The sequence below is a fragment of the Anas acuta genome, chromosome 19 (genome assembly GCF_963932015.1).
Source record: "Anas acuta chromosome 19, bAnaAcu1.1, whole genome shotgun sequence".
NCBI classification, from domain to species: domain Eukaryota; kingdom Metazoa; phylum Chordata; class Aves; order Anseriformes; family Anatidae; genus Anas; species Anas acuta.
This window is the reverse complement of record NC_088997.1, coordinates 8604849-8628795: the sequence shown is the minus strand read 5'-3', so window position 1 is coordinate 8628795 and position 23947 is coordinate 8604849. Positions and strand designations below refer to the sequence as shown.

Genomic DNA, 23947 nt, shown 5'->3' with positions numbered 1-23947 from the left:
CCCAGCCAGCCTAACTGAGACCATGACTCTGGAAGAGGGTCCTGACCCCATCACCTTGGCTTGTATTTATTCATTTCTGATACATGCATGAATTGCCATGCGCTGGATGGGACATGCAGGCTCCCGGCCGCGACATTTCCATCACCTGCAGCTGCGTCTAGGACGTAGCTCGACTCCTCCGAGGCCATGTGCGTGGTCACCGGGTCGTGCATCTCATCCAAAGTGGGTGATCGGTCTGTGGACAACACACCACGGGCAGCTTTTGTTTCAAGGAGAGGGGCACCAACCGCAAAAAGACGTTTCAGAGGGGGTTGGCCCATCAGCAGGGGCTGCGCTAAGGGCACCCCCGGTCTAGGTGGGATCCCCATGCGCTGTGGCCTGCAGCATCCCCAAAATGCACCCAACCTCTCAGACCAAGGGGAAAGAGCAAAAGTTTCTTCGTAACTTTTGCAGAAGGTGAAGAGCAAAATGGGTTCAGAATGATTTAATTGGCTTAACTCCATCCGGACACTCAGTTCTAGCTTAAAAAGTTAATGCTGCTTGGAACAACTCCACCTTGGGAAGACCATTCCACTACAGCTGCCTTCCTCCCTGAAATGACACCTCCTGAAGTCTCCCTTACACGTGTATGTGTACGCCCTCTTAATTTAAACCTGTATCCCCTAATGCCGGACTCTCCGATGCCCTCAAAGAGCTATCCAAATTTAGCTTTAAATAAACCTTTAGCTAGTTTAAATACTTCAATCAGGTCACTTCTTAATCTGCTCCTCACAGGATAAATAATCCAAATTTCATCAATTTCTCCTTGTACATGAGCACCTCTTTTCTATTAATCATCTCCATTGCCCTAAGCTGTACTCCCTCTGATTGAACTGTACCTTCAAATAAGGCAATAAAAAGTGGACTCCAGACTTCAAGTGTGATCTACCTGGCTCTGAAGAAGTGATAACACCTCCTCCTCCCCCGCACTGCCAGCTCACCACGCATTTAACTTTCTTCTCTTCCACGAGCTGCCAAGTTGAAAATGAAAACGTTTGATCTACCGCTTGCCCTCGCTCCTTTCTCCATCCCCTGTAGTAACCATATGTTAAATCCTTTCTGCGATAATCCTGGAGCGACTCCCAGAACATCACCCCCGTAAGGGGACCGCTGCCTTGGGGTGCAATGGAGATTGCAGCAATTTGGGTGCAATCCAGGGATCGGCATCATCGCTGCTGCCAGCATCGCTCGCACTCGGGCACGTTGGGAGTCGTGTTGCTGCCCTAATTCTGGTGAGATTATTAATTAATGTTTGTAAAGCACACTGAAAATGCAAAGTGCTACCTATCTACTCCTTAAGCCCTAAGCATCGCCCTACCATTCGGGGCGCTACCCAGGTCAGGTAGCTGCTCTAGAAATGGATGTTCCTGGGGAAGCAAAGCTCCCAGCTGCCCTCCAGCAGCAGCTGCTCAGTCTCTGTCCCCAGCTCTGTCCCCATCTATCACCACCAATCCCTCCCGGGAAGAAATGTGGGGAAACACACCAGCGTCGCCATATGCAGTGTGTTTTCAGCATGTGCTTAAAATGAAGCTTCTTCTTACAATCTCATCCTCATCAGGCTGTCACTCTAAATGTAGTGCCTTGTCACAAGTGTCCCACACTCAGTATCTGGGATCTTTCCAAGCCCATGCCCGAAGGAAAGCAGCAAACCCAGCTGATTCCTGATACGCCCCCTGAAATGACTTTCGGTGAAGAGCCAACAGTGCAAGCGTCCAGGCAGAGAGCCTGCACGGGGAGATGCCCCACACGTGGATCTTCTCCAAGCAAAACTCTGAGACACCTCGATGCAGCACTCCCTTTGAAGAGGACCCCAGCGCCTACCTGGAACAGTGATCTGAATGATGTCCAGCTCGTCCGGCTCGATTTTGATCTGCCTGATCCCACCCAGCTCTCCTGAGGTACCTAAGGGGGAAAGACAACCAAAGACAATCTCTAGAGTAGGATCGTAGAATCATTCAGGTTGGAAAAGAGCTCTGAGATCATCCAGCCCAACCTTTAACCTCGTCCTGACAAGTCCACCTCTAAGCCATGCTGCTAAGTCGAACCTACACGTTCCTAATTCACTCAGAGTGGCTTTGCTTGTCTGGTGGCATTTAAATGGGTCCAAGCCCCCAAGTGAATCAGGCAGCAGTGCAGCAACCTCATACCAGGGAAAAATCCTGGGGAATTCGTTTGAGCCTGGGGAAAATGTTTCCTTCTTGTTGGCAGTGGTCAGAGCACGGACACAGCCGATTGCTGCTGCTCAGCTGACGTCCAGTGACCCAGCCCTGGCAGCTTTCACGTGGAAAGGAACTTGGAGATGAAAAACTTCACTTAGCATCATTTTTAAGCACGTGCTGAAGTCCTGATATTTCGATTTATGTGCTTTTTGGATCTAATTGCAGGGTCACAGGGTAAGACCCTCCATAACTGCATCTATCAGACGGGGATAAAACCCCGAAAGGAGCGCCCCGTGGGGAAACTGTGTAACTGAGGCCACACTTCAAAGGTACTTCACAGCCAACTTCTCCAGTGGCTTTCCAAAAAAATTCCACTCCAAACCAGCACCATTTTGCAAGAGAAAATGAATTGTTCCTCACCTGGTTCACAGCTTTCAGAAACACTGCATTTCTCCGACCTGGAAAGGAGAGGCAGACAAGAGGGGTAGTAATGAAGCAATCAGAGGGAAAGGTTAAAGCCACGTGTGTGTGTTGGACCCATCCCGGTGGGAGGGGGTTTAACAACAGCCCCAAACCTCACAGACCCCATCCCATCCCGGCAGAGAGCAGTGCATAAAGCCTCATTACAATGTGGTTACTCATGGAGCAAAAGCAAACAGAGAGAAAGGAAAAAAGTCAATTGATTTGGTAAATATTTATTCTGCCCAAAGCCTTTCTCCCCTGGATACTGGGCACTATCCCAAACTTGTGTCTACAGTTAACGTCGCATGCTTAGAAATTTATGCAAGGTGTTCGGCATCCAAATTAGATCACTTTGCATTCTCAGGACGGATTTTCTTCCTGTCTTTCTTAAACAAGAACAAGCATGGCACTTTGGCAGTAAAGCACATGAGGAAAGGCACTGGAGAACGCCGTGCTCCGTAATGCTGGTCCTCGGAGGGAAGGGAAACCCTCCCGAGCAGGCTTCACATCCCTGTTGGCTCAGGGGGGATTTTCAAAAGCATTCCTCACTCGACTAAATCCACTCAACAACGTCAAAGCATGGGAAATGTGAAGGGATCCAGGAGAGCTCTTGAAACATTCTCCCCACTCTTGCTGTAAGGACAGATCTTAAATGGGTAAGAAAGGATGGCTTGTCTACAACATAGATCCAACTGGGGCTTTGGGAAGGGGGTTAAACTTCTCCAGCTCAGGTCAAAGTCAAGCTTTCACTAGGGAAATTTAGGAGGATGTCTTTAGGAGGGGTGCGTTACCCTGGGGTGTCTGGCACCTCCCTGGACCTGGACTCTGACCTGGGTGGACCACAGGTATGGAAATGCTGTGCTCCGAGCAGGGAACTGAGCTCTCCTCATCTGCAGGAAGGACAAAGCAGGATTTGAGTGTCTTTCAAGCACACGTATTTTTTTTCCTGCAGGTCTGTGTGATCAATGCATTGGAGATTTAATTTCTGCCTGCAGGAGAGCAAAGCCCATTTCGCACCACCAGCACCGCAGGAATTCACAGCTCCCATTGTACCTAAATTTAACCACAAACATGGAAAACTGGGAAACGTGACCTGATTCAGTGTGCACGCACACAGCATAAATCAGGAACGATGCACATGTGTGCACAACCAGGACAGGTCTGATAGATTCCAAAGGGACCCCAGGATGATCTCCAGGTGGTGCCCGAGTTTTAGCAGTGGGATGAGGCCAGCCCAGCCCAGCCCAGCTCCGCGTCCCAGCAACGCCACGGGAAGTGCCATCCAAACCTGGCTGAGCATGAACTGCCCCTACAAAACCCATTTTTCTTCCAAAAAGTCTTCTGAAGTGGTTTTACTGCACCACACAACCCCTGCCTGGTCCCAGCTGGAGCACGGCAGCTGATACAGGGCTGGTGCAGCACTGGGGATGCTCCCGCAGAGATGCAGCAGCTGGTTTTCCACCTGCTGCTTTGCAGAAACCAGCTCAGCACCCCTCGGCCCCTGTCTGTCTGCCCGCTTGTTTTCAGTCACACCAATTTATCAGCGCGGTGAAATCTTCTGTGGCAAAAATTAGAAGTGTCCTAATTGCAAATGTTAACAAATTAAGAGAAAAATGAGAAGCCTCGGGCCAGCCTTCAGCCCTGCAGTGTGCTTGGGGAGCAGCGATATTTGCAGCATCACTTTTCCCTGCCACCCCTGTGATACTCTGCTGCTCTCCAAGTCTAAATACTTCCAGCCACGGGGCCGTTCAGCAAGGTGTGGAGAGCAAGCTGAAAAATAGCTTTGTGGCCAAGCCCTCGTGCAGGATCTTGGAGATCTGAGTTTAATTCCCCCTTTGCCACAGGCACCCTGAACCACCAGTGAAGTGCCTGGATTCAGGCCAGCCTGGTTTCCCCTGCTGTAATGCAGGCTCTCACCTGGAGACCCTTCATGGCTTCTGGGGGGAGAAACGGGCACTTGGGTGTGATTCCTCTACTCAGCTTTCGATTCCTGCCTCGGGAGGAGATGAATCACCGTGTTCCAGCTCTGTGCTGACGCCAGCGGGGCCTGACTCAGCCAGCCCCCCTCTGGCACAGCAGCCACGAGCTGCCCCCCGAGCATGGGGGCAGCCTCTGGGGATGCTCTCCTTTGGGGCTAACACTGATCATATCAATTCGTGTCCAACACCAGCCAGAACACCAACCACACCTGGGCCAAGCGAGCCAGCCCAGCCAGCGCTCTTTGCCCATGCCTACAGCTGGCTCTGCCTCTCTGCAACCATCCACAGTGAATCTGCTCACCTGTGGAGCCACCTCCTTTGGCAAAACTCAAACGTGGTCCACCAGCCCCAGCTTAAATAGCTGATGTGCAGTGAGACCTTGTGCAGGGCTCGTGGGGAGCTCCTGCACCTCCCTCCTAACCCCCTGCAGCCGGCAGCACCCGTACCGATGTGCAGGAAGGCACCCCAGGAAACTTGGCAGGGAGGTAAACGCTGGGGCTAGCGTTGTTGCTGCCGGTCAGGTGAAGCAAAATTGAAGGGAACGGGGGCTACACAGAGAATAACATCTGCCCAATCCCCCAGCACAGCCTGGGGAGCAGAGCCACATGCTCTGTAGGTGCTGCGGGCACATTACGGACCTGTGGGGCTCGTGGCACAGCCGGTTGCCAGAGGCAGAGACACAAAAACCCTAGTGACCTGCTGAACTCTGCAACCCCACCTTTATTAAGTGTTGGTTAATCCGCTATTAGTCTCCTGGTGAGCTTTATAAACAAATAACACTTAATTAGCAGGATGGTTTGTTATGGTGCTGGCGGAGGGTGGATCCTTAGGCCATGCTTTAACACTTGAGATCGCTGCTGCAGATAATGCCAGCCTGCCTGGGCACGGCACCCATTTCACCACTTTTCTACAAAAACAGGGACTCCAAACTTCACTGTTTTGGCACAGGCACACCGAAATGCCACTTACCTGCTGCCGGCCTGCGATGTCCCCGCCAGGTCCAGCACGGCCCCGCGGTGCGGCTCGGGGGAGATCTCCCCGGGGGGGCTGGAGGGCTCCAGCTTGGTTGGGTCTTTGGTAAATTTACTTCCTGGTGCCAGGTGCGCAGGGCGGGTTTGGAATTAAAAACAAAACCAGAATTAGCAACCAGAATTAGCAACCTGAAAGGTAAACACACAGCAACACAGCTCTTCCTCCTCCACGTGCCCCCTCTCTAGTCCCAGAGCTAAAATCAGGACGAGGGACAGGTTTTCAAGAGCTGTCTGTTTGCAGAGAGAAGGGCGCAGATTTAATCGAGCTTACATGTCAAAATAATAGCACGGCTCTTGATTAAACCCCTGCAAAACTCGGTGTGTGCTGGGGAACCTTGCTGAGCACCACCCGAAGGGGCTGGCTGCTGGGACTGGGAAGCAGCTCGGGAGAAAGGATGGGCTGCAGGGGGGCACAAGGATCGGGTCACCCTGCAAAACCTCCCCTTTCCCTTCCGTGTCCCTCAGCAGCCTGAAAGGAGCTGAAACGAAGCCTCAGCAATGACCTTGGAGATGAAACGAGTGATTTGATGACAGGGTAGGAAATGAAAATCAGGCAGGGAAGGTGAAGGAAGAGCTGAAGGATTAGTGCTGGGGGAAGGAGGGAATGAAATTATGCCGCCAGGCTGCAGAAATCTTGTAGGTGTCTTGTTAAATAGCTGCAAAAGGCTCTTGGCTGGTCCCAAAGCACCATCACGACATCCCCACCCTTCCAAAACACATCCTGTCGCTGGGAAAATGAAGCCTTTTTTCCTTTAGGCTCCAGCCTGCATGGGAGGGCAGGGCTCTAGCAATAGGACCAGCAGCAATACAGAGCCATAAAGACACTATTTATCTACCGACAGTCCAAAAGGCTCCTTTTAATTTGTGCTTTCTATGGACCAAATCTTGTTCTTGCAGCAACGAAGCCTACCTTAAGCTACTACCCAGGGGAGCAGCAAAAATAGGTTTCCTAGCAGTGGTGGGTATTTTAATTAAAGGGTGAGTAAAACTGTATGGGGAAGCTTTGGGATGCTTTATAGTCGGCAAGTTAAAATACAGCTCTGCGCTGAAGAAGTGTCTTTGCAAAAATGGCACCTCCTGACTCAGCAGATGCTTTTTTTTGCACAGTCAGAAGTGCTGACACGAATCGCAGAAAGACAGGTTTAATGTGTTTTGCTTCTGGTAGCCCTGCAGGGAGCGGGCAGGGAAGAGGGGGGCTGCCACCCGCCCCAGCCGTGCTGGATCTGCTTCCCAGTCTCCTCATTTCCACTTGCACCTCCCTGCCAAGTGACCCCGAGCTCCCAGCACGGAGCTTTCCAGCAGCAGCTCTCGAGCGTGGGCAGGGAGGAGCTGCTCCATCACCCCCGTGTGAGCCTGCGCGCGATGCCTCCCCCAAGACATCAGGCAAACTGATGGATTTGCAAGGAAAATCCAAGCGTCCAAGAAGCGATTCGGAGCTCCATCCCTTAGGGGTGGGCGAGGGTTTGAAAATCATTTTCTTGAGCAAAGAAAATCATGAATGGGACTGGAGATGGAGAAAACCACCCGTGGAGGTGGGACCTCCTCCAGGCTCTGCTGGGATTTCCCTCTGTGAGCACCCCTGGGGTGCTGTCGCGGTGCCACAGGGGTTAATCCACCCCGTGGAGATGTCAGGTGGTGGCTGGGATGCTGCCAGCATGCGGAAAGAAAGGAAAACCCCAAACACGTCTTTACTTGCTAGCCCAGCCCGCGACACCTGGGAGCAGGGCTGGGCGATTAACCCGGAGCACTCGGTGCCGTTCCCGCAGCACCTTCCCAATTTTCCAGGCTGGGACGTGGCAGCCGCTGGAGCCAGCTCCTCTCTGCCCCGAGAGGGAGCTGGGAGCTCCCCAACACCTGCCCTGATGTGACGAGGAGCACTTAACGTGGCTGCTCCATCTCCAGCGAGCAGGATTAAGCGTGGGGAAAAGAAAGCAGAAGAATCCCCCCAGGGTTTTGTGACTGATCAGATTGATTTTTGGCGTTTTTCTTCTAAAACCAGTCGGCGACTGGATGGTGCTAGCACCTTCCAGACAAAAGAAAGAGGATAATTTACCAACGAGGAACCCAGCAGCGATTTTTCTCCCTCACAAAAGCACAGAAACACATCACGTGCTGCCTGCAGCTGAAGCTCAGTAGGGTGCAGGGAGCAACCCAGCCTCGTGCCCCGGGTATTCCCCACTTTAAGCCACTGTCTGGGGGTGCACAGTGCTCTGGTCCTGGGCAAAGGCAATCGCATCGCCCCCGGGCACGGCACGCAGCCTGGGCTTCTCCTCACCGAGCACAACAGCGAGCCCTGCACTATTGCTGTTTACATATGATGTTACTTCAACGCTGCTCCCCTGGATAATCTTTCAATTTGCAGGCAATAAAATCCAAAGGCACAGAGAACATACCTGTGAAAATTCTCTCGTCGAACATCCTAGAAGGGAAGGGAAAAAAAAAAGGATTAGAAATAGGTGCTTCTAATGACTGACTTTTAGGTTTTATTTATGAGCAGCATTAAAGCGAGTCAAAATAGTCAATTTATTTATTCCCTAAAAAAAGCCTTTCAGATTGTTGTGCAACCAAGCAATCTCACACTGTATGCTTTTTAACTGAAGCACCTTCAAATCTGCGTATAAGTCATTCTCTTCATTCAATTAACTTATTAAATGAGGCTGCTACAGGCTGGCTTTACCAGAAGATGACGGGACCAAAGCAGAAGCTTCCAATCCTCCCGCTCCAGAAGAACAGCAGTGACCAGGCCCCAGCACCCTGCCTGTATGTGACACATCCTCGTGGTTGTGTACATTGCATGTCCACAAAGGAGCACCTCAGAATAGAATAACAAATCACCCAAATGCTCAGAGAGGCACCAGCAATGTCCAAATGGGCTTACAACAGGGTGAGTGGGTGATGGTGCTACAGACAGCCCCGTGGCATGCTCACAGAAAGGGAAAGGGATGGAAATTGGAAGAGGCAGTGGGGGAGGGAAACTCTGTCCAATAGCTGTTTAACTCTTTTCCATAAAGAAGATTAAAATGAGTTTTGGGTGTAAAAGCAATCCCTCTGAGCATAGAGGGAACAGAGCTTAAATTCCCGGTCCCCTCGAGGCACATGCAGCCTGTCGGGGGGATGGCTGTGTCCCCACGGAGCGCTCCCAAAGCACCCAACCAGCCAAATGTGCTGTGAGCAAGCCAAAATGGGAGCCAAATGCGCTGTAATTACCCTGTTAACGTGGAGCACATCGGTGCCGAGCTAACACCAGGGGACTGCACGGAGAGCAGCCCGCTCCCGACACCGGCAGCTCCTGTGGAGGGAGGATGTGACCCGCCTCACCACCCACCTCTTGATGACAAAGTGGATGTTGTGCCTCTCCTCCAGGATCCGCTTGAGTTTGGGGACGCCGTAGGTGCAAGGCCTTTTGAAGGGGATTTTGTCAGGGATGCCGATGATTTCCACCGCCTCGGGGTCGCATGCGATCTTCCGATATGGGACGGGGACCATGTGGTCTAACCCCAAGGCTTCGGCTGAAAGGTGAACGCATGGCTCTCACTTCAGTGCACGCTTTTTCTTTTGCGAACGATGAAATGAAGGTGAAAGGGCTTGAACTCAAGCTGGTGTGAAAAGCAGAGCGTGTGCCTCCTGTTCTCTTATCTCTTGCTTGGCCCGCAGCAGGTCGCTGAGCAGTACAGCTCGCGAGTCACACAGCTCATATATAGGTTATCAGTCACACAGCTCACATAAAACCCCAGCTATACGGCCTGATGAGGATGTCACAGGCAACAAGCCCCAGCCTGTCAGCCCATTTGTGAGCCATTTCCCAAGCCCAAACCTCCAGGGACCTAACCTGAAAGTGCTGCCCGTGGCAAGGGCAGTGCCAAAGATGCTCGTAAGCTCTGCGAGCGGACAAAAAGCAGCAACAGCAACGATCTGCCTTTTTTTTTCGTGCCACATTAATTTAAAACGGCTGCATGCGACCACTCCCCCTCGCCCGCAGTGCCGGCGGGCGCTGACCTGGCCGTGCCATGCTCCAGGCCAGGCTGTTTTACGTCCAAGTTATAAATTCCTCGACGGAGAGACTCCAAATGGAAATATTGACATAACCTTCAACAGACACCCAGACTGGGAGCTGCTGGGCTAAATGTGTTAAGAAGAGAAGGGAGCTCTAGCATATGGCTCCTGCTGCTGTGTTAGGGAACAAAAATGATTGCTATATAATGATATGCAAACCACAAGAGCTGCAGATGCATAATGGGATATTAACTCCTACTCACCATATCTGCTGTTAAACAGAATTTGCACGCACTCCCTAAGGGTGTTGATATCTTCAGTTTCTTTTATAAAACTGTCCCACTTATCTATCAAAACAAAATATAAGAAATAAGGAACTTCCATATGGTTCATACACAGCAGATGCACTTTTCTCGCGCGAAGTGTTGAGAACCAGGAACAAGACTTTGTTGCTTTAAAAATAATTATTTCCCCCTTCCTGAGCGGCTTCTGCCAGGCTGGCAGATAAGGTCTGGGCTTCCCCATCCCCAGCCTGAAGCAAGCTCCTCTGCAGCTGTGCATGTGCAAAACAGATTCCTGAGAAATGACCCCATAAAACATCTCAACCCTGAAATGAAAGACCCTCCGGGATAGAGCAAGCTCTACCTGAAACAAACCTTTGAAAGGCACAGCGATTTCACAAAGGAGCTTTTTCATGCCTTCTCTTTCCCAACTTTCCCACCTTTTTTTTTTTTTTTTTTAAGCACAGAGGCAAGGGTTTTGGCGTAAACACGTCAGCATTTCTAGGCTGCAGGTCCTTGGGGTGGGGTTGAGGTGGGGAAGTGGCAGAGTCTCCTCCTCGCACCGATCCTGCCTTGGGCACTGCAGCAGAGTCAGGCCGGGGTGAGCAGGTTCCAGTTGTTTTGAAACCATGCAAAGCTTTCGGCGCCTGTTTGCCCTCGGCAGCTTGGGCAAACAGCCTCACCCGAGCCGTGCCCCAGCTCCCCATGCACAACGCGGGGCTAGGACTTCCCTGCCATCTGTGGTGGCGTTGCAGGGTCCCTGAAGACCACGGGGACAGATGGAGACTATTTATGGCCGGGTGGGGGAACCTTTCCCAAAGAGGTGCCCAATGGCTGCTTCTGAGGTGGGACACAGACCTGTCTTGTCGTGGACGATGGAGAAGAGGATGCGCTTGGACGAGTGCACATTCTGGATGAGAGGGCCCCCAGAGACGGCCGATTTCTGTCCTGGACATGAGGGAAGATGAGAAAGGGCTGATAAGAGCCCGAACGATGCTTTGGGCACCTCAACAAGCTCCTAGGTGTCCCCACGAATGACAGCGACCTGAGGCTGGGCAGCTGTGCCACGTCCCTCACCCCACCAGCTCTCCTTCACCCGCACTCCCCTTTATCACCCCGCGGGGTCCTGGCCACACCGTGTCCCCCCCAAACCCAGAGAGGGAACCCAGAGAAGGGCCGGGACAGTGCCACGGGGGTTTCCTCATCTCTGCAAGGGCTGTGTGAGCACCAGGGCCAATTTTATTACCAATTTGTGCTGCCACAGCCTGGGGTCCAACCTCCAGTCACACTCTGCCGGCCCCACACACCCCACAGGTTTCAGCAGGCCGCTTTTCAGCCCAACCCAGCCCCCCCCCCAAAAAAACAACATCTTTCCCCTTTCAGCTCTGTGGGGCTTCGCACCAGGCCCTCGTCTGCGAGCAAACTCGAGGCTATTACCACAGCAGTCGCTGTACTCCTGTGAGGAAGGCACCTTCAGCTCTCCTGAGGGCCTGGGCAGCAGCGCCTCGCTGGCCGCGGTCACCCCGTGCAGACCGGAGGACACCTCTTGCTTTAGGTCCACGGCAATCTGCGTAGGCAGCGAGACACCGTATAAGAAATTGGTCACGGCTACGGCGGAGGGAGCGTCCTGCCCGGAGGCTTTGGCCATGTGGCCGTTGGCACCAGCGTCCCGGCTGCCCTTGGGAGCGAGGGAGGTACAAGTCAAGTCTACGCTAGGGTTCGGCTCTCTGCTGGGCTCGTCCGCCGGCCTGAAGGGAAAAAAAAAGGAGAAGAAGAGGAAAAAACAGGTTCCTTCGGGTCCATGGTGACCTGGGCGCTGAGCACCGCGGCCTACGTGTGCCGGGAGCTGCTGTCCCACTCCTGCCACCAACACCCAGCACCTGGGAAGGGGCAAACTGCTCAAAGCAAGGGTGGGGGAAAGATGGGGTGTGCAGAGCTCCGAACTGCGGGGACAGAGGCTTTGGGAGTTGCCCACATCATCTGCTAATGTTAAGGGCAGACAAGAGTAGAATAAATTAGCTGGATGAGCAGAGATGTGGAAGGGGGCAGGAGATGCCCAGGAGGGGACACCCTGAGGTGTACACTGAGGGCTGCCTGGCTCCGTTTTACTCATTGTTTCAAAAATTAAGGCAGCCACCTCGCCTTCTACAGCCTCCTCAGGCACCTGCACCATTTCCTTCTTCTTTAAGCAGAGCAGGGCAGTCTTATGGTAGTTCAAAATGTTTACAGCTCCGGCAGAGCTGTCTAGCTCCGTAGCCTGGTGCATTTAAGGAGTAAAACAATTTGTGGGACTGTCACCAACCCACTGTATTGCCCTTCTCAGCACCAAGGACTCACGGCACGCTCCCCTGGGACCTCAGGCAGCCCAAGGATGCATTTCGTAGCAAGGAAGCACACATGCCTCACACGAGACAGGCAGCCACGGTTACACAAACAGCTCAAATTCTGCGTGTCCTACTTTTAGCTATCTCAGCCTGATTTTCCAGAAGTGCTGAGCCTTCAAAGGAGGTATTTGCAAGTGCTCAGCATTTCTCTGAATTGATCCAAGGTGCTTCAACTCAGGCGAGCTCAGAGGAAACGCATCCCAAACCGACAGGCCCCTTGTGACAGTGCGGCCACAACAGCCAGGGGACTTGGCCCCGCCGCTGTCCCCAGCCTCCCTCATCAGCTGGTGTAAAAACACTTAGGAAGGAGCCTGAAACATTTACATTGGGAACCTCTTTGGAGACAAGGAAGCACCTAGAGTACTGAGGCTGAAATACTGGCAGTGCCCCCCTACAGCGAGGGCATGGATGTGCTCAGCAGCAGCCCCACCGCATGCTGGCATTACAGGGGCCAAAACACCAAGGATTCGTCCCCCTCCAGCCCCGCCGGGATCCCTGAAATTACCTTTTTAGCCTGAAGCGGATGCTGTGGCTGTGCTCTAAAATGGCCATCAGGGACTTCACGTCGTACTCCATGGGTTTCTTGAAGCTGATCCCCTCGGGCAAGCCGGCCACCGCCAGCAGTCCCGGCTCTTTCAGGAACCGCTCGTAGGGCAAGGGGACCACGCTGCTCTTCCCCACCGCTTCACCTGGGGACAGGGCAGAGTTACACAGGGCAGGGACCCCCAAACCCTCCGGACTGCAGCCAGGGAGGGTTCAAGGAGCAAACACGAGAGCAAAACCGCGACCACGGGCACTGCTGTGAGATCCCAACGGAGATGGCATTAGGTGTAGGTAGGTGAAGGAAGCCATCTCCTACCTCCGTGCTTAGCATTTAAGGACCTTTAGAATTTTCAAAGCATTAATTAATAAAAATCTCATGAAAGCCAATAAGCAGATGTCTCCTCTCTGGGGCTGCACAGTGAAATCCCTCACTGGGGTCACTTGGCTCACCCACGGCATCCCCGTGGACCCGTGGCAGCGAGGGATCTGGTCACCAGCAGGAGGAGAGGGAGCTGAGAGCTGACAAAGGAGGATGGGCTCGTGTGGGTTTCTATCTCACGTTTACTGAAATATTCTGCAAATCTTATTTTCAGCCTTTTTTCTTATTTTAACCTCTTGGTTAAAAAAAAAAAAAAAAAAGAAAGCACTTTGAGCCCTGCTGCTGTCAGGCAGCCTCGTCACACATGGAAAGATAAGAAGAAAACCCCCAGCAGTTTGCCTCCAGTCCTCAGGTGGAAGGCAGAGTGAACATCAGTACCTTCAACTGCACGATCCCCTTCAGCAGCCCCAAAATTCCACAGATGCATGGGGCTGGCTCGGTGACACAACTGGTACCTCTGATGGCTAAACCTCCCTGAATAGCTGGGAGTAAAAGGGAGCAAACCCTTCCCCAGCAGTGAAGGCTGACCAGAGAGCATCGCTGCTCTGCGGAGATTTTCTAAAATTACCGCAGAGGCCGTGTCCCCACAGCTGGGATGCTTGAGGCAGCCCGAATCCCAGACAAGACACAAAACCAGGCCCCGCTGAAGTGTTTCAGGGGGAAATCGCCAAGCCCCTTGAGCTGCTGTCTCCTGAGCAATTACTCTGGAAACCAACCCGACTAACTGCAACCAATAAACCTGGTGCTCCAAGCACGAAGCAGAAGGAACAGCCGTGCATGAATGTGACCTGTCTGGCAAACCAGCGTCCAGATGCACAACATCTGGCTGCGTGGTAAGGCAAGGCTTCGTTCCTCCATCTCCAGCCCCATGGGGTCTCCATCCAGGCCACAGCACCGAGCTGAGGAGCAGAGGAGATTGTGGGACATTTAAAGCGTGTTGGGATTTTATACTGGTGATTTTCTTTCAAATGGTTTCTTTTTTTCTCTCTTTGAAAGATAAATAAATAAATAAACAAACACAAAAGATCTTACAGAAACCCTGGAAATCTTGTGGCACTGTCAGCAAGTCCTTATTAAAAGTGATTTCTTCAACATGTTCTTTGAAGCAAAGCATGATAACTAATGATGTGTGACTTGCACAAGCCATCAAGGTTCCTTATAGCCGAGATGGATAATGTTTTAATTAAGCCAATAACAGAAGTTTCGAACCAAACCTTTGAACCACAACACTGCAAGAACACTTTCTGCAGGCTCGGGAGGCACCGGCAGCTTCCCTGCCTCGATGCGCCGGCGTTAGCGGCTTTCCACCTCCCACCAGCGCCTCTCTTCGTGGCGGGGGGAGACGCTCCCCGTGCCCAAGCGGCTCCTTATCAACTCGGAGCTCAACAACTCCCCGAACACATTTTTATGGGGAATGTGTTACTGTCAAAGTGACCTTCACCAAGCCTCGCGCTGCCACGCAGAGGCTCACGGTTTAGCTAAAGAGAGACAATAATCATCATTAATGCCTGTTTAATAGAAGCCGGCGGTAATCAGTCATCCTGTTGGTGTGGAGATTACCCAGCTCTGGAGGGAATATGCGAGCTTTTTGACTGAGCGTTTTCTAAGATTTTTGTTTCCAATCCCTGTTGATGGGAGGCAACTGAAAGGATAAAAAAAAAAAAAAAGGGTAAGAAAGATAACTGCTAATTTCTACCAGTCCTGTCGGTATTAGGAGCAGAATCACCCTGGGACACCTTCTGTCTTCTGCGCTATTTCTCCCTGGTCAAGCAGCAGGGAGATGGCCTTGGGACGAGCACAGCCCCATCACAGCCCCAGTGCAAAACCTGACCCCGGGTGTGCCGGGAGCGATGGCCCCACTGCTCGCCTTGCTGGCAAGCTGCGTTTCTCCCCCAAACCAACAGATGTTCCCCAAGCCACAGCTCCTTCTGCGGAGCGAGCAGCTGCCGAGGGCGAGCATCTGCCCGGCAGATTTCCCTAGACGGAGAGTCAAGGTAGGTGTGGGGATGGGAACAGCTCCTGCGGCTGAATTAGCAGCAAAGCCAGAATTACATCTTCGTGCCGGGGCCAAACCCCTCTGCTCAGGGATGTGTCCAACTTGTCGGGGCTCCGCGTCCAACCCACGCACACGCTCACCACACCCCAACCCTGCACGCTGCATCTCCAGCCTCACCCTAACACACTGGCCATCTAAGTCTGTCCCTCACCATGCCAACGCACCCTGGTCAAACTTCTCATATAAGTAGGTATTCAGATTATCTAAGGATTATTGCCATATTCCCCGGAGGCTTTAAAGGCCAGCTTTCTTTAAAAAGCTTTTTTAAAGAAAAAGTTTTTTTCTTTTAAAGGCCCCAGCTCAGCATGGGGCTCTATCCACGCTGCAACGCCAGCCCCAGCTCATTCTTTTGGCTCTTCTGCATTTCCCTTTCCTCATGATTTGGGCTGAGCCTTTCAAAGGCAGCGAGAGGATTTGATCACCCCCTTTAATGGGAATACCTCATCCAAGTCCTTTAAGTGATTTTAGAAAATCTCAGCTTCTGATCCCGACTGTCCCGGCCGGGGGAAGCGATGCTGCCTCCTCTCCCTCTGCAAAGCCCGCGGTGCACGCTGGCGGGGCGAGCTTCAAATAAATAAACAGCAGCAAACTCTGCAGGTAGGAGCAGGCACTGAAACGCAGAGCTGCACAACAACGAGGAGCCCGATCCTCACCGCTGACACCCAAAACTCTGCGAGCAAACCCCGTGGATCCCCGATCGGGGACGTCCTGAGCGCGGAGCGGGCACTGCCACAGCTCCAGCATCCACAGCTTGGGCCCAGAGGGAGCTCTGCAACCCACCGGGCTACGTAGCAGCAGCCATATGGTCATCTACATTTTAATTGCTGAAGCTTTATTGCTGGGGATGATGCATGCGCTGGAATGGCACCAGCTCGTCTCACGGAGCTGAGGCTGTGGGGCCGCCTGCGAGAAAAGTCATCTTTTTCCTTTTAAGCAGGCCTGCCATGGAAAGGGGAGAGCGAGGCCCCGCGGAGCCCCGACACACGCTGCTGAGGAGGTGCTGTAAGGCAGCGTTCGGGATGAAGGCGCACATGAGAACCCCATTTAGCCCTCGGCAGAGCCTTCAGCTGGCCTGATGGGAGGGTGCTCCCCCCAAAAGTGGGGTTTTATTTTTGTGGCACACGTTGTTACCCATTTGGGGCACAGCCCCTTTCATTGCCAGCCTGCAGAGGGCCGAGGCAGAGGCTGGACCTGCTCTCAGCACAGCGCAGACCCTGCCCATCAGCAGGTCCCACCGTGCTGGGGACCACCGGTCCCAAAGCCGCAGGCAGGGGCGCGCTCGCCGAGGCAGGCTGGAGCTGGCAGCGCAGCGAGCCCCGGGGCCATCCAAATCCCCAAATGGAATCGTGAAGGTTCTTACTATAAAGCACATCAAACACTTCCTCTACCATCTTCCTGAGGAGGTACACGTCTGATCCCTGGTCCGGGGAGACCCTGAGCATGCTTCGCCCGCACTCCTTTGCCTTCTTCTGCGCCTCTGCGTCCTGCTCCCTCCGCTGCTGGACTCCTGTGGGCGGAGAGAAGAAAAGGGGAGATGCTGCAGTGGGAAAAACTTCAACAGGCAACACCCCAGCACCCTCAAAGCAGCTGGCAGTGACCACATGGAACGATGAAAGCAGTCAGCACAGCTTCAGCACACATCCCTGCCCACCCAATGCACAAAGACGGAGTCCCACGGGCTCCGGACCCCCAGCCAGACCCCAGTGTCAGCAAAGTCCTTTAAGCAGCAGAGGTGACCATGGCATCTGGCAGCCCCAGACACCCAGGGAAAGGTGCAGGCACAGGCAGCAGTGTCATCCTGCGCCCCAGCACCCCCATTTTACACACCCAGCCGCACTGAGGCTGTTGTGATTAATTGGCCGGTGTGTTTCTTTTCTCTGGCTTCAATCTGCTTAGCCTTCAATCTCTCCGAAAAAAGAAAATCCGCCTTTCTCAGAGGCTTTTTTACCCTTCAGCATCACGTACCTCAGTAATACCAGCTATTTCCTGCTAATTTCCCCCATTAAACCTCAAATAAAGCATATCTTCGGCAACGACTTCCTTGCGTCTCTAAATGCACAGAAAATTAAACACTACAAGTGCATTATTGCCATTCTAGCTAAACCGATTCACCAGGGATTTTCAGTGGCAAAGGACTAATTCCTTCATCATCCTCGACAGGCTCTCGCCAGCGATCAGCCCTGGCTGCCGCGTGGGTGCTCGAGGAGAAGCTCGCCCTCCCCTCCTGGCACACAGGGACACAGGAACGGGACGGCCACCTCAGCCCGGACATCGGCACCGAGGGCAGGTGACCGCCCTGTGCCCAGCTCTGGGGCTGGCCCGCGTCCTCTTTTTCCTGATAGCCAGCACAAATGGCTTAATAAATAATAATAATTAAAACAAGTCACTGTAAGCATCAATCTGCCACTGGTGGGTGGCTTTGGGGAGTGTCCCCATGTCACCCCCATGCTGTCCCTCCTTGTCCCTGCTCTCACACTGCACCTTGCATCCCGGCTGCAAAGTGTCTCGACCGCCCATCAGGGACTTGAGTGGAGACCTCCACCTGCTGCCCTGACCCTTAATTCCCCCCCCTTATTTTATTATTTATTTATTATTTTTTAAGGAGCCAGAGGGATGGGGCACGGAGATGCTGCTGGGGAGGAGACCCTGGGTCATTTGCAAACACGGTGAAATCCACCCAAATTCACACCTTCCAAGAGTCTCCCTCCTGTCGAGGCGCAAACACCCCTCCATTAGCATCAATCCTTATAATTGTCAAGTCCCCCTGCGAATCAGGAAAGGCTGAGCCAGAGTTCCAGATAAACGAGAGCGTTCGAGTGAGGTCTGTGTGCCCGGAGGAGCACAGCTCGGCAGATAAGAGGCTTCTTACATCTCCCGGTGATGTCTGGTTTAGATTATTTCAGATCCTTTCTAAGGGGGCAGCTAGACTATAAATCAGAGGCATTTCCAGGGATGCTTTACGATGCATGCCAGTTGTAAGAGCTTTATGTAGTGGAGCTGAGCCTCGGCCATTTATAATTCAAGACAGAGTTATCGCATTTCACCCTGTCTCGAGTATCAGCCGCTTTGTCAGAACCCCACCGCCAGGATTTCATGGTTTGTACCAGATGTTACAATTCCATTTTCACAAAGGTGTAAATTAAACCAAAGGCGAGGGGAACTCCGACCCGACGCTGAGTGCCTCAGTACCTTTAGGCTCACCCAGGACAGTCGGAGGTCAGCGAGCAGAATATTTGTGGCTCTGCTTCCAAAAGTGAGATTTGCAGTCATCAGCTAACGAGAGCTGTGGGGTGACACAGTTTGTCTTTAACTTAAAGGTTTTGCTCCCTTGCACTGACCACTAAGCTCCTCTCCTGCCTTTTGCCCGCGGCGGGGAGCCAGAACCCCCAGCGGACGGTGCAGGAAACTTCCCTGAAATGCCTCTGTTGAAAAAACCCGCCCGCAAAATGAAACGCATCAAGATGGAGAATAATTGCAGGCGGCTTTGCTGGCTCCAAACAGGGGGAGAAATGTCAGCCTGCCATCCGCAGCAGGATGGAGGAGCAGGGCCGGGAGAGCCGAGGCGCTCGGGGAAGCTGTGCTGCAAATCCGACCGCTCCGGGCGAGCAGAGCCGCTTCGCCCGGCACATGTGCAACGAATCATCCAAGCAGACAGTGACCCTGGCAGCTTTACAGCACTCATGTTTTCACTAGGATGAACCGTTCTTGAGCAATTTCTCTAACGGATTAAGCACGAATATGGTTTCCATCAACACCAGGCCATGTGTGCACGCAGACGCGGGCTGTTTGCCCCCACCGACGTCCCACTGCGCGTGGTGGCCGCGCTTGCTTCTCTGGGCCACCTCTCCCCAGCTTGGGGTTCACCAGGGCCACCAAAAACACCTCCCTTCCCACCACTGGGGGCAAGATCCAGCTGGCCTGATAGGGATGATGCCAAACCTCAGGTCCTCACCTTTCCCCTCGCCTCTCGGTTTGTTTTTGTAGGGCCTACAATAGGACAGCGTGCGCAGGTCAGGGCGCAGTGGGTGGTGGCACCTGGGACACTCAAGGTGTCCTTCCATTTCTGTTGTCCCCCAAAAGTAAACAGGCCCACAACCAGTACTCTCAGCTCCCCATAACCATTCCTGTCTTTCCAAAAGCAAAAGAAAACCCTTGGCTCCTGGCTGTTCCCTGGAAGAACCGATTTCTGCGAATTCCCCAAGACGGCCGTGCCCCAGACCTCACTGACCACAGGATGCGTTGGAAAGGAGTCAGGGCATGCATTGGAAAAGGCTCCCATCCACCCCATTCCCCCAACCACAGCCTCTTTGTGCAATTTTGGGGTCAGGATCTAACGGAGCACCAAGCTCCTGCAACCGGCACGTCCTCAAACACACAATTAACGAACCCGAGCGCATCGCCCCGCCGTGCTCCCCCTTCCCACCCGGGATACTCACGGCAGAACTTCTGGAAGTCGGCCTGCAGCTCCTTCCTGGCGCTGAGGAAGACCCTGCCCTTCTCGGTGCCCACCACGAAGGTGCTCTCGTCGTGCACGGCGATGCAGGCCACCTCGGCGTTCAGCTTGGAGAGCGCGGAGCACTGCGGAGACGCGGCCGGGTCAGAGCCGGAGCGGTGCCTCGCATCAGCCACCCGCATCCATCATCAATAATATTCTTGTATTGGCCCAAATATCATGGTGTTTATGGTACCTCCTACGCTATAAACACTTTGGCAACTTTACGACCCCATAAAGGGACGTGGTTTAGATATGCAAAAAGCAGCTGGTTGGGTTTGAAAGCATTTCCAACCTTCTACTTTTCCTCCCCTAAAAGTAACCATTCCATAGTAGTTCTTTAGAAGAAAACATCCCTGGTAAAAAAGCAAACCCAACAACTTGTATTTTTCCACCAACCCTAATATAATAAGGAGCACGGGAATCTTATTTCGGCTACAGAACACTAATATGGTCAAAGTCTGGATTAGCCGAGTGATTCTTCTTGTACAGTTATGCAAAACATTAAAGAGATGGAAAAGAACTTCCTCCATTAATCCATTTTACGTAACGTGCGCTTCCTGCTATACATAACACACGTGTAATGTGCATTTTTCTTATTATTTTTCATTCTGATTGCTACGCAGCGCCCGCAGCCTGAGTCCCATCCCCAAAGCCACAGCACCAACACCATGAGGACACCAGGCACGGCACAGAATTTAGCTGGGGATTTTCCCACTTCCATCCTTAAGCGATGACAAGAAGTGAGCGCAGGTGACCCAAAACACAAGCCAGTGAGCTGGAGGATGCTGCGAGCCGCAGGCAGGCAGGGATGGAGCAGGAAAGCAGCTGCCCATGGGCCAAACCCCACCACGGCCACCACCTTCTCGCAGTCCCCCTGCATGTTTTTGCAGTGATTTTGATTGACTTGGGCTTAAAGCAGACTCAATCTGCCATTTTACCTCCTGCTCAGCCTCTTCGGGAAGGGAATATTTAATCACATCACCAAAATATTTAGTTTTTAGAAGCCTCCTTTCAAGAACCCAACATAACTTGAAGTATTTTGCTCAGGGAAGCTCAACGTGCAAAAAGGAACCAGGAAACCTGCAGCGGGAGGTGAGGCTCGGAGGCTGTGCACCGTGCACTCAGCAGGCACCCGACGATGACACCACGATTTGCTGTACAGGATGGCACGCGTGTAGCAAAGCCACATGGGGCGCGTCAGCTCCGGGGAACCTGCTCTTTAATGTGGGGATGGTGGTCAAAAAGAAGGAAATCGCTGTTTGGGGGAAAAACGCCTGCCTGCACGGAGTTGAAGATGCACTCGAGGCAAACACCTTGGCTGCTGGGCTTTACAGGGGAGGGCTACTTAGCACACTGCTTTTTATTAGGTATTTGTTGCCACACACGCACTTTCCCTTCCTGATCACACTCACAGTTAAAAATAAGATTAGCTCTGGTCCACGAGAATTAATCCCACCAGTTATCTTGTTTATGTAAGCACGCCTGACTTATGCAAGGCTTCCACCGGGAATTCTACGTCAAAAGATATGAAAGTTATTTTCTTTGTTCTCCCAGATAAAAGCCATTGTTCTCCTGTTGTGTAAAAGCTCACGGTAACATCGGTAAAACAGCAAGAAAAAAAAAATCACAATCCAGCCCCTACATTCGGCTGACACCGGCATAAATATTAATGGGGAAACACGGCGCAGCTGGGATGAGTTGGGGCTGAGCCCCGTCCGCAGGGCATCGGGACGGGGGGCGCTGCGTTTTGCAGCTCCACGGGCTTTACCACGGCAGAGGGGAACGTGACGGGCTGGGTGATGGAGGTTTTTCCCTCCTCGTCCTCTCCTGAGAGCCCTGGGGCTGTCAGCCCTGCTCTGCAGCGATGCCCTCGGGGGGTGGAAGTGGCAAATGTGGGAGGGAGGGGACAGGGACGGGATGCCGCGCGCTGGTGCCCACGGCCTCTTACCATGGAGTCTAAGGCAGACACTAAGCTGGTGATGATTTCGTCTTTCTGGGGGAAAACCATGTTCCACTGCTCAGGCCTGGAGCTGCTGAGGGTCACGTCTAGAGGCTTCCCTGCCAGTGCCATATTCACCTGGAAACAGGAAAAAAAAAGGTGTTGTGTTACTGACAGGAGCGCTGATGGCGCGTGCCCCTCATGGCAAAAAAATGATGAAAGTCGCCAAAAAAAAAAGAAAGAGAAATGGGTTTTGAGCAAGCACTCAGCTTGCTGTCAGTGCTGCTACTCCTCCTGGGTCCCCCTGCCCCACGGACAAGCACCGGGATGCGGCACCACCACCACGATGCCAGGGGAAACCGAGGCACGGCACGGGGCTGGGGCAGCCCACGCCCCCGGCCCCATCTCTCCGGTGGAGCCGCCCCGCACGCGGGTGGGTAGGAGCAAGAGGAGAAGCAGAAAATCAAAGGCATGCGGAAGACACCCACGTGCGAATCAGCTCATCCCTGCCAGGAGCAGAAAAAGCAGCTACCCGCGCTCGCTGCCAAGCCGTAACCAAACCCTGGCGCCAGCGCCACGCGTCCCGGCAGCACCGGGACCAGCGGATCCAGCGGGGTCACCTCCAGCCCTGGGCCACATCCCGGGCAGGTGCCACCACCACAAGGGGCACCCTGCCCAAACGGGGTTGTGGCTGTGCCAAGGGGGAGGATGCGGAGCAGAACGGGTGACACACGTGTCCCCATGAGGACGCCGTGCCATCCACCCCGCGCTCCCCATCCCCAGGGCACCCAAAGGTGTCCTCAGGGTGCACCAAAGCCACGGGGTGCTCTGCCGTCACCTCGCTCACCACCAAGCTCGGTTTGGGGAGAAAGCAAAAGTCTTGTTATTTTTTTTGTCTTTTTTCCTTTTTTTTTTTGTCTCAAAGGGGTTTGAGGCAATGGGGTGTCACCCAACCAGCCGCTCACGAGAGGGTTTGGGGTCCTGGGGGTCAAAGCCAGGGGGAGCAGGGACCCTGCAGCCAAAAAGGAGCTTAGCCCCAGGAGCTCCATCCCTCACTGTAAAATGAGGAAAAAAAAGGGGAAAACCAGACTGGCTCAAGCCAAGCCACAATATCCAGCTGCTCAGAATGAGGTGGAGATAAGCACGGGGAAATGTCCCATCCCATTGCACCAACACCTGGTGTCCCCACACAGCTCTGTGTGGGGCCCAGCCACAAGTGCAGTGACAGCGCCAGGTCCCTGCAAATGGGTGTACCCACAGGACACGACCCAGGGCAATGCCGATGCTTCGGGGGAAACTGAGGCAGGGGCTCGCCCCGCACCAAGCTCTCTGCTCCCACACCATGTACAACATCGCGCCTGCAGCACCCAAAAAACGTGGGGAGGGGGAGATGCAGAGCGCCGCACGGCCCGGCTTGAAACCTGCAAAGAAAGGATGGCGAAAGGAGAGGAGAACGCCGGCGAGCCATTCAAAGCAGACCGTGAATCATGTGCTCGAAGCTGCGAGCAGATAAAAGGGGCCGGGGAATTTCTAATGAGGCGAGATTAGAAGGAGCCGGGCAGGGCGAGCCGAGGAATATGAATGAAGCTGCCTGCGCGTAACTCGATTTGCTGCGCAGACAAAAACCGCAGCCGCCCGGCAGCCCCGCGCGCGGTGCCGGTGCCTCCTGGGCCGAGATTAAACCCTGCTTAAAAGCAGGGCTGAAAGTCAAAGCGAGAACCGAACCGGCTCACAGCCCCGCTCTGATTCACGCCTGCATCCGACCTGCGGGAGTCAGCAGCATGCAAATCTGTGCCGGATAAAGCAGGGGGAAAAAAGTGGGGTTTGGCCCCCTTGCCTCCATCGGGGCATCTCTGCCGGTGCCTGGGAGGGATGGGCGCACTCAGCAGGGCACCAAACAAGCTGATGAGGGCAGGGACAACTCCTCGTTAGGGAAATGTTAACGACCAAACTGCAGAAATTGCATCCCAGACCTGCCCTGCGTCGGCTGCTGGCACAGGGACAGTGGCAGGGGACAGTGGGGCTGCGCTGGGGCCGCACGGGCACTTCTGGCTGGCGGAGCGATGAGTGCCAGGGCTTCTGCTGCACCACGCCAACACTGACCCAGAAAAATCCTCTTAAAAGCCGCTGACATTTCTTAACAGCGCTGCCTGCCCGAGCGAAGCTGACGGCGGAGTTTTGTCCCTGGGGACGATGTTGGGGAGGGA

At 53.5% G+C, this 23947-nt stretch overlaps 1 protein-coding gene across 7 annotated transcripts in view; it reads right to left on the bottom strand.

The window, feature by feature from the left end:
* GTF2IRD1 (GTF2I repeat domain containing 1) overlaps positions 1 to 23947 on the bottom strand; it is a 56872-nt gene that overhangs the window by 17314 nt on the left and 15611 nt on the right. For 4 of the 7 annotated variants that reach the window (XM_068655799.1, XM_068655798.1, XM_068655797.1 and 1 more), the window contains 13 exons: positions 21750 to 21878; positions 19743 to 19884; positions 16667 to 16813; positions 12834 to 13017; positions 11382 to 11692; positions 10803 to 10892; positions 9927 to 10010; positions 8996 to 9179; positions 8064 to 8089; positions 5609 to 5729; positions 2619 to 2656; positions 1861 to 1941; positions 104 to 235 (listed from right to left, as the gene is read on the bottom strand). In XM_068655799.1, coding sequence (XP_068511900.1) covers positions 104 to 235; positions 1861 to 1941; positions 2619 to 2656; positions 5609 to 5729; positions 8064 to 8089; positions 8996 to 9179; positions 9927 to 10010; positions 10803 to 10892; positions 11382 to 11692; positions 12834 to 13017; positions 16667 to 16813; positions 19743 to 19884; positions 21750 to 21872 — 1663 coding nt within the window. In that variant the 5' untranslated portion in view covers positions 21873 to 21878. Of the gene's footprint in view, positions 1 to 103; positions 236 to 1860; positions 1942 to 2618; positions 2657 to 5608; positions 5730 to 8063; positions 8090 to 8995; positions 9180 to 9926; positions 10011 to 10802; positions 10893 to 11381; positions 11693 to 12833; positions 13018 to 16666; positions 16814 to 19742; positions 19885 to 21749; positions 21879 to 23947 lie in introns of those variants that run through there. The other 3 variants (XM_068655795.1, XM_068655796.1, XM_068655800.1) reach the window with 1 other exon arrangement.